At 32.7% G+C, this 10568-nt stretch overlaps 1 protein-coding gene across 1 annotated transcript in view; it reads right to left on the reverse strand.

Moving 5' to 3' along the window:
* Window positions 1-863: 863 nt before the first annotated feature.
* LOC117118594 (caspase-3-like) overlaps window positions 864-10568 on the reverse strand; it is a 24604-nt gene continuing 14899 nt past the window's right edge. Inside the window, exons 4-5 of the mRNA XM_033263224.1 lie at window positions 6767-6940; window positions 864-2461 (exon numbers count right to left, since the gene is read on the reverse strand). Of these exons, the coding sequence (XP_033119115.1) occupies window positions 2247-2461; window positions 6767-6940 (389 nt within the window). The 3' untranslated portion in view covers window positions 864-2246. The remainder of the gene's footprint in view (window positions 2462-6766; window positions 6941-10568) is intronic.

Here is a 10568-nt window from a genome sequence, read left to right on the forward strand (position 1 = left end):
TGACTTGTAGGAGACATAGAAATATTTATTAGCGAAATTTTCGGCAACTCCTGTTACCTTCGTCAGCGCATGAGTATCAATGAGAAACTTAACAGAATACATAAGACTATACAATGGGTGATTAATCACCAGATCTATATATATATACAGTATATATATACAGTATATATATATATATATGTGTGTGGGGGGGGGGTGGTGTATGTGTGTTATGTAAGCGGTCACAATGTAACATTGATTAGGCCAAAATGTACCAACGGTGTCGCCAATAATCTGAAAAAGAGCTCATTTACAATGGGTTGAGTTTGTCATGGAACCCTTTATGGACTAACCTTATGCATGAGTGACTAGATTTACAAATTTATTTCAATAGGAAATCCACTACTCAAATAAAAGTCAAGCATATATCAGTCATGGTTAGTGTAATTAAGATATATACCCTAACAGGATAGGCTCATTTCTATAGACGACATGCCAATATGTTCATTATATTTTATGAGATTAAATATTTAGTACGGTAACTGGTCATTTTTAACCAAGCACAGATATCATTACTATTATTGACCAATGAATGAATACAGTTTGCGAAATTAAGCTGCATGCTTATTTCTGACGGTTAAGTGCACTGCACTATGAATGTTAAACACAAATTCATTAGTATAATAATTGTGTAGTGTCCCATTGTAATGTAATGTTTTGGGTAAAGCGTTAGTAGGACCTGATATAGAAGGCACCGTAGGAAGGTCATGAACAAGACTAGAAAAAGCATGGACGTGTTCATGAGACGGTTTGAAACGTCTTTTTACCTAACTAGCAGACTAAAGCATTTGAGAGTTGAAATAAGGATACGGTTTGAGAAAATATGACAGTTCTATGAGTTTATTGTTCTCGTGAACATTACAAATTGTCATAGACAAAAGAATGTAAAACCATGTGCGCTCTAAAGTTTGGTTAAGCCAACCTAATTTTAATGCTTATTACGAAGGTTACCATACAAAAATTAATATGAAATTCTATGAGTTTATTGTTCTCGTGAACATTACAAATTGTCATAGTAAAAAGAATATCAGCTGCAATACAGAATAAATGGAATATAAAACCAAGAATGTTCGCTCTAAAGTTTGGTTAAGCCAACCTAATTTTAATACTTATTACGAATGTTACCATACAAAAGTTAATATGAAATTACCTACAAATCTACACCAATAATTATGTTTTACACAGGGCAATATTATACATTTACACATAAAAAAGTTTCAAATGCTTCCAAATTTAACAAGCAGCATTGACCTGCTTTATAAGCATCAAGTCACAATTTTACAAGCAACATATGCAAATTAATGTGTTTTAACAACTTCTGATTTCATTTTGCTATAACATTTTATTTCTCGTAATTCATGATTTAAAAATCGTTAGTATAGTTCAGTAATAACTGAAACACAAAATATACAAAACAATCAACTACTAGATTATACTAAATTTGTACTAAAAACAGATGTCATAATTATACTTTGTTCCAAGGTCTTTAAAATATGCAATAGATGTAATAAAAAACAACCAACACTGTTCTATAAACATGTATTCATCAATTTAAATACACATTTAAAATACTAATATTGCAGGTGTGGATCCAGTCGGGGAACAGGGGCCACAAAATATTTAAATTTCAATGCATTTCAATGTTATGTATTGAAATAAGCGCTACACACTTATCTATTTTGAAAATGTTTTCCCCCACTCCCCCCGTTTGAAAAATTCTGGATCCACCCCTTTATCGTTAACTGCTTTTTAGCAACTACAACTACTAAATATATATACACTGTGAACACTTTTAAAAATCAATAAAAAGATTTAAAATTCATTGTAGAACAGTGCAGAAAAGAAAGAATACACTGTTATTCTCTAGGAACTACTTACACAAAGGAGCCATTCTACCCTTAATTTTAGGTACACAAACAACATTCTGAGAATAACTCGGAGATCACAGCAGCAGAGATACAATAAGCGTCAGCTAAAGCGGTGGTAAGTCTAAAGCAGTGGCAGCGGCAACAGCAGCGCAATACATACAAGAACAAATTTAAGTAAAACAAGTTTATCCATCACTGAAAAATAAAAAAATTGGATGTTTTACAATCCTTAGCATTAACAAATTGAGAAAAGTCAATTTACAATTATGTCACTAGTAATACACAAGTCCTTCAGGCAATAAATGCAAAATAAATTAACTTTAGGGCAAAAGTTAATCATTAATTAGTTAAGTAAAAGAACTTAGTTAAAGTTGAAATGAAACAAGACATCTGAAGTCCAGCCTTGCCATCATGATTTTTGTGTTTTGAAATCCGATTGTTTAATCGTGTAAGGACATCCAATAGGTGCTCTGTTTTGAATCTTTCATTCAGATTGACAAATAGCTCATTGAACAGCCAAGCACCAACCTCTTTATTACGGTAAGCTTTGTCTCCTGAAAGGTCAGAGATACAGTATTTAAAAAAAAGGTTTTGTATTTATTGCAAATAATGTTTTTACAAGTGGATGACAGACTACTTTTTAGCTACGGAAGCTAGTTTCCATTTGTTGATATAATTTAATATTTGTAATTTTGATAATGTATTTCTATACCGGTAGTATAATATGGCTATTGACTTCTGTTTTGTGAAGTTGTGTATTTTATGGTGGTTCCAAACATTGCTAAGAGGGGGTCCATCCAGTAAAACGGGGAGAGGGGGTGGTGGGTTTGTACAACCCAAAGGGGCTGACTAGAGCTTCAATCAAGGTCCCCAGAATAATATCTCAGGTGGAGTTCATAGAAAGAGGTTCTATGGGTTACAACAGCCCATTATTTTGCTTTCAGAACACAACATTAAGGATAAGCAATCAAAATATATTTATATTTTAATAGTCTTTTCAGGGTCCTGGTTTCAATTCCTGTCATGGTAACAGGATTTTTTCTCACGACCCAAAAACTCCACTCCCTAAGCCTCATAATCACATACTAATTTGAGTAAGGACAAAATATTTGTGACAATTTACAGCCCAGACATGTGCACAGCCCTGGAAGAAATATATCTAACACCATTCTTTTAAATGTCTTATCATTATTGACATATTTTGAGTTCCAATTTACATACATTAAAATAATTTTACAATAACACGAATCTACAAAACATTGGACGAGGACTTGTCGCACTACAAAAAACACCTGTGAGAATTCATTTAATCAATGCGTTAGTACAGTACAGTGAAAAGAGCAGCAGAGTTCTCAGTATGCAGTGGCTGATACAAACGCGTATACGTTCACTAAACATAATGGAATAAAATATATTATGAAATGACTATGTTTATGCTTAAGTCAATACGTGATGAATAGGAAATGTCTACACCCATCACAACATTGTAGCATGTATTGTACTATCCATTTTTTTACCATATTCTTTAATAAACTTGCATTATCAGTCACATAAATTTATTAAAGGCAATTTTACTTTCATTTGCAAAGGTCTTTCTAATATTATATTTTGCGGACTAAGCTTCACAGAATGATTATTTTAATGATACTTCTGGGCAGATCCATAGGGGGTTGATGGTGGTCGAAATCCAGAAACACCACCCTTAACATGTTAGAGTGCTTTTTTAGCTGGCAAAAAAATGTACAGATGATGGGTGTATATATAGGGGCCGGGTGTCATTTATGAGAATAATTTTTAGGCTAACATTATTGTTGCCTTTTAAGTCTTTGAAAAGATGGGAGGTTAAGAAACAGAAGACGGTTCTCCAAGTCATTTATGCTATTTATACAGGGGTTCTCTCCTTTGGGCCAAAACCACTAAAATTTACCAATTAGCCAAACAGTGTGTCGCAAACATTTTATTTATTATTAATCAAAAGTTACGAAAGTAATGACAAATATCACTTTTGATACATGGTAACAACATGTAAATCTAGAATGCCCTGAAATTTCAGCATTTAGGTATGATTCCTTTTGGAGTTATGGTTCATTGAATATTGTAAATTTAATTTAAATATATTGATATATAATTCAAAAATAAGGAGGTGTGTCACTTTAAAATCAGTTAATATAGCAAATTTTGTTTATTGCCTAAAAGAAAAAAAATAATCAACATGATCACATTCTTTTAAGAATATATTTTTTCCTATTCAATTGTGTCGCAACATTTGATTTATTCTTCCATGATGAAACATACGTTACCGGGTCATGCAGTTGGACATTTTATTATGCATACTCAATTAAAAATGAATTATTCATCATTAATAAAAAAAATTTAAAAAAGTGACTAAGTTTTTACTTCCCGTGTAAATTTTAGGGCAATATAAATCACCAGTGTAAAGAAAAAATCAAAGAAAGTGGTGTTTTGTCGCCTGTATACTTAAGAAATTAAACCTACGTTACCACCGTAGCCAAAAATAGAACGGTTGATGCATGCGAGATAATGGGTGTGTGTAATAGCATTATATCTGCACTTCAGGTAGTAAATTGTAGGTGGCTTCGGTGATTGCAACATATTTTTAACACACGATGAAGTTAAAATAAAACCTACATTACCGTAACATATGTTACTGTAGTATTTACTAAGGCCTAAACTTAACTAAAATCACGACTAAGCGTCGACGTGCTTTGTAAACTGCCATTTGACGTTGAGGGGGTGTGGTTGACAACGAGACGCTATTTACTTTGCGGCGTAGTAGAAGTAACGTGTTGATATTTCTGAAGAAACCTGACTGAAATTTAGTTGAAGATAAGGCTTTTGTCATTTCTTTATAATAACTTGATATTTTTATACAATAGTATCTGAAAATGTTGCATTAAAAAAGGACTATTTGTTTTTACTGAAATAAAGTTTTCAATCAAGAACAGTTTCCTTGGGAATGTACTGATTGTTAACCATGTGATTAGATCGTAACGTATGTTTCATAATATTGTAACGTAAGGTTTCAATTTTCAATTCGCTATATTATTTTGCCTAGTATACTATTTTGAGAAAATTAGCCATTGTAAGCATGCACCAAATAGTCCTTATACAAACATAGATTTTATTCTGTAAGTAAGATTGATTTAATGATAGACACGAATTATTTACCACATACGGTATAATGGTAACGTAGGTTTTGTGTCTCTTCCTCTTAATTAAAAAAAAACTTTCTTAAAATAAGATGTTAACAATGTGACAATTGCTTGTTTTTTTAATCAACATGTTTACTTGAAAGTTACATTGACAGTGAATTAGAATCTGAGCTTTTCGATTCAATTTCTTCTCTCCAAACGGGGACTTCAGGTTCCGTAGGAGGTAACGTATGTTACGTGGCTTGTATTGGGATTTAATTTGATATCTTAGGGTTTAATTTATAGCAACACTGTTTGTTAAACACTTTTTGTTAGTTTCTAATAGATATCATAACAGTATATCACCATGGGTACAAGAGCTTAGATTCAAGCTGACTAAAATGTTAATGAAATTATGTGGTCTTGCGTTTAGATTGCAGATCCTAGTTCTTTGGTAGCATGTTTGTCTGTTTTTGTTTTTTTCGTGTGCTTTTTTAAACAGGATTATTTTTATTTGGTTGGTTAAATGTTGCTATTAAATACTCGATGTTTTCGTAGATAAATGTTTTGACAGGTTGAAGATATGTTGGCACTTAACAATTTCGGAATAGTTTAATCATGAGCGCTTTTGTTTGTTGGAGTTGTAACATACGTTACACTTCCTCGTAACATTCGTTATCAGTAAATTTTACCGGTACATTTTTGAATATTTAACTAAGAACCTTTTTATTACAGGTTACAAGTGCATACAAGTGGTAATCTTTTGAGTTTAGAACAAATATCATGGGAATAATGTAAAAAGTATATGTTACATTTATGCATTTACCTTTAAATTTACCATCACAAAAATACAGTTTACTAAATAAAAATATGCAAAAGTGCCCAAAGAATGTGATTATAGGAAAACTGTCTGCACACTATTGTGGAGAGCAACAGTGAAAGTATATTTGTGAGGCGAATAAGTTACCATCAACATTTTACATGAGAATTTTATTTTATAAACGCATCGTAACGTAGGTTTCATGAATGATTTGTAACTGTTTCCTAATGTTGGTGACAAAAATAAAAGTTGACAAGATTACGTATTCATATTTTTCTGAATCATTATTCAAATTGTCACCATTAATTTATTAATTTTGATTGGATTTTTTTTTTCTAAATTTTTGAAACGTGAATTGGCAGTTTTTAGTGGTTTTGACCCCTTTCTGCACCAACTCCTGCAAATATTTGGACCCACCCCAGTATCTCACAGCCTCGCAAAAGGCCGCCTTGCGAGTGAGACTTAGAATGTAGAGCATCTTGTGTGTATTATGTTTGTCACGTGAACAGGTATGTCACTTTGAATAGTGACAAGTTCACCGCTTGGGAATCCTTAGCCTTTGGCCTAAAACCAGTTAATAAATAAAAAATGTCATCGGATGACGGTGGACCAAGCCTGTGAAACTTTCCCCCGACCCCTCACTAACCCCATCACTCTTTGAATACTAACATTTTCGATTGGGGTTGGTGCAGTAATACAGGATCAAATAGTTTTGTAAAGCTAGTCTTAAGAACCTGAAATTGCAGGTTTTTTGTTTTTTGTTTATTAGCATGTCCATTTAAGTTTTATCTGCTCAATTAAGTACACAATGAACAAATCTTAATTCTGTTCAAAAGTGAACATGGAATATTGTTTTATCTAAAATATAGTTGATATTTCACCCTTACCTCTACTGGTGTCATGTACAACCACCATGTCGGCATTCCCCGGTATTATCGCAGAATAATATCTCACTGCATCATCAACATCTACTGGAATAAGGCCATCATCTGCTCTGTCTCTGACTGGTTGTAGTTCTGGTAAGTTTCTACAGGCTTGGAAAATCAATACCTTCGGCTTACCTAAAGTGCCAAAAAGATTTATAGAAGGAATCAATGAGTAATGAAATGCATGTTGTTTCTACACACAATATTGATGTGACAAATATTGTACCTGTGATATGCATTTCTCCAATCCATCAGATTATTTAATAGTAATGTTTCATTAAGCTCTGTGGTGGTTTTATAATTTTCGCATGATTCAGCACATATAATATATCGGTATTTGAGGTGTACAATACAAGAAGTGCTATATGATAGACTCTATCGTATACTATATTTAGTCTATCTGGTTTGTGCAACGTGAAGCATTACTTAATCTGCAAAAAAATTGTATTCTATAGTATCCTGATAATAAGGAACATTAAACATGTTTAGGTATGTATTTAAAAAATACATCTATAGTAAATCCTGCAGAACATATTCTGAAAGAGCATAAATGAATAAAATAAATAACAAAAATAAATTACATGTTGTGCAGGGGCGTCGAAAGCTATTTTTATTGGTCCGGCCAAATATACATCATTGCATTAACATGACTTCTTTTCATTAGTTTTGTCTTTATCTATAGCTCAAAACACGCACTATTCTATTATATCAATCATTCATACTTTTTACTAAATATATCATTTAAGCATTCATGTTTTATCATTTTTATTTGTCACCATGGGATTTCATAAATATTAACGTACATACAAGTAATAGTAGTTAAACATTGCTTTAACAGTAGCTGATGTATTACCATACGGCCTGCTCAGTATGTTGCAAAAATACTCTAAAAGAATTGAGACGTATTCGTCTCGAACCAGGGCAATAGCTCAGCTACGGGTTGCACGCATGTATATTTGGCGGCCTGGGCCAATTCATAGTAATTTTTTAAATCTAAAAAGTGTAAATCGATCAGTTGAATTGATCTATCAGTTAATAAGTATCTAATCAAAATTGCTGATTTTTTATTGAGTACTTATCACATGGTAGATCTGTCCATATGATGGGAATACCTACATACATGGTCCTCCTGCCATTAATAAACCAAAACTTTACTAAATAAAAATATTAAATAATATACTAGCAGTCTGTAATTTGAAAATCTAACGTATTCACCTAGCTTAATTCAAAAGACATTTAATAGGTTTACTAAATAATGCATAGCATATTGTATATATTTTTTTATATATATTTCACAATATCCGTCAACTCGTATAAATATAATAGGCGCACGTTCATTGTTATTCATATTGCATTATATTACGGTAATATTATTTTGTTCCTGTTTCTTGCATTTTTATTTATTCATGGAGGAATATGCATACTGTATCCTGTGTATACATAACACATGTTTTGTTTAATTAGCATGCTGTCATTATTTTATAGCAAAATGCTAGGTTTTAATAGTTTTAATCTTTACTAAAATGGCTGGTCTGTTTCTGAGATACACATAGTAAATTTTAAACAGTTTTAAACAGTGATTTTTATTTTGACTTTTTACTACTTTACTATTTTAAATTGTTAATATCTTAACATATTTCTCGTCATTGCCAAGTTGTTTTGTCGTGTGATTTTTAATGTAATTTTATCCTTCTTAACCAAGACTGTTGCAAAGGAAAAACAAATTCCTATTTTTAAATGGACAATAAAGTGTTCTTGAATCTAGAATCTTTTTTTAGGTATTTCACAACATCCGTCAACTTGCATGATATAATAGACCTATAGTCGTTGTTATTCAAATTGCATCATATAATGTGTTCGTGTTTCTTGCACTTTATTTATTCACTCATTGAGGATTAAGCATCTCATTTCATATAATTATGGAATTGATAAGAAATTTTGAACAATGTATTTTTATATAATTTTTGCAATACACTGTCTTTCTTATTATTTAAAAAACTAATTGTGATTTGGTCATTATTTTTCTAGATATAGCATTCTTAACCTGTGTTGTGACTGCACTCTCGAAAAAAGGGCCCATCAGAACCTAGTTTCACCACTGGGAAGTGGCAGGTTCGAGTGAGGTCCCAGCCGGCCCTCTGCAAATTTGAATGTGCGATTTCAGAATACAAATGGCTCTCAGATCCATCGGTCCATCAGTCTGGATTGTAAATCGTAGGAATTTGATTTTAACGGTCCTATTCTTTACCACTGAACCCATTTTTAACGACTTTTTCTCCGGATTCTGGACCGGAATCCGGGCTTGATGTGAACGTAGGTTTATAGTGAGAAGTTGCAGGTTGAAATCCCACCAGACACTTTTTCATACAACTGAAAACTTTTCTTTGAAGGGCTGTAGAGCCCACAAATGTTAAAATCTACCACAAATGTACAAAATAACCACAAATGTCAAAACATTCTACCCGCAAATGTCAAAATAACCGCAAATGTTAAACATGTCAACCACAAATGTAAAAATAACCACAAATGTAAAAAAAATCACCCACAAATGTAAAAATCTGTTTAACCACAAATGTAGTAACATTTCACATACAAATGTAAAAATTTCCATTTTTACCTCAGATGTCATGACATGTCAACCGCAAATGTAAAAATTTTCCTTAGCACTTAAATCCTTACAATATTCAAAGACCATAATTAACTGCTATTAGTAGAGCAGCTAAAGCACCATGTTGCGCATTTAGATAAGGCCCATCCAAGGATAAACTGCCATTTTTATCATCTTGACCCCATACTATTCGAAATAAACTTGGGGCCACCCAGATTTGTACCTCAAATCCAAGATGGCCTCCAAAATTCAAAATGGCCGCCAAAATTAAAATAATTAGAGATATACAACATATTTATTCGGTGTTGTCAACTTTTTTTAAGTGGAATTGTCACCTCAAACCTAAGCCTTTCAAGATCAATCAAGGGGCACCAAGAATTCAAATCCAAGATGGTCGCCAAAATCCAAAATGGCCACCGAAAATCACAATTATTAGAGAAATGTAGCATATTATTTGGTTATGTCAATGTTTTTTTCAGTTGATTTGTCACCTGGTACATAAACCATTAAAGAGCAATCGAGGGCCACCCAGAAATTGGCCTCAATCTAAAATGGCCACCAAAATTCAAAATGGCTGCAAAAAATACAATAATTCCAGATTTGCAGCTTATTTACTGGCCAGGTTCCAAATGTCGATGTTTTTTCAGGGGATTTGTCATCTGGGACATAAACCTTTCACTGTCAATCGAGGGCCACCCAGAATTTGGTCTTAAATCCAAGATGGCCGCCAAAATCCAAAATGACCGCCAGAATTAACTTAAATCGGTAAATTCTGCTTATTATTTTTCCCTGTTAACGTTTTAAAGTGGATTTTTCCTGAAACATGTACATTTGAAGTTAACTTTAAGGCAACCCAAAAGTTGACTTCATATCCAAGATGGCCGACAAATAAAAAACGGCGACAAAATAGTAATATATACTGCCTGTAATTTTGATTATTCTCATCTCACCTTGCCTATTGTTTCTAATCATGCTTGCATGAAATTCTCACTTTATACTATCTGGCTTTTTCTACCCTCACACACTCTACTGAGGAAGGACTAGTGTTGTCCAAAAGCTCTGGCTCTATTTCTGGCTGTTTACTTACATTCACTTTTTAGCTGTTACTTATCAAATTTGTATCTCTACCGAGATCCAGCCGTTGTTTCCCACAGC

The sequence above is a fragment of the Anneissia japonica genome, unplaced genomic scaffold (assembly GCF_011630105.1).
Source record: "Anneissia japonica isolate Jap-2015-1 unplaced genomic scaffold, ASM1163010v1 scaffold376_len1572418_cov194, whole genome shotgun sequence".
Taxonomy (NCBI): domain Eukaryota; kingdom Metazoa; phylum Echinodermata; class Crinoidea; order Comatulida; family Comatulidae; genus Anneissia; species Anneissia japonica.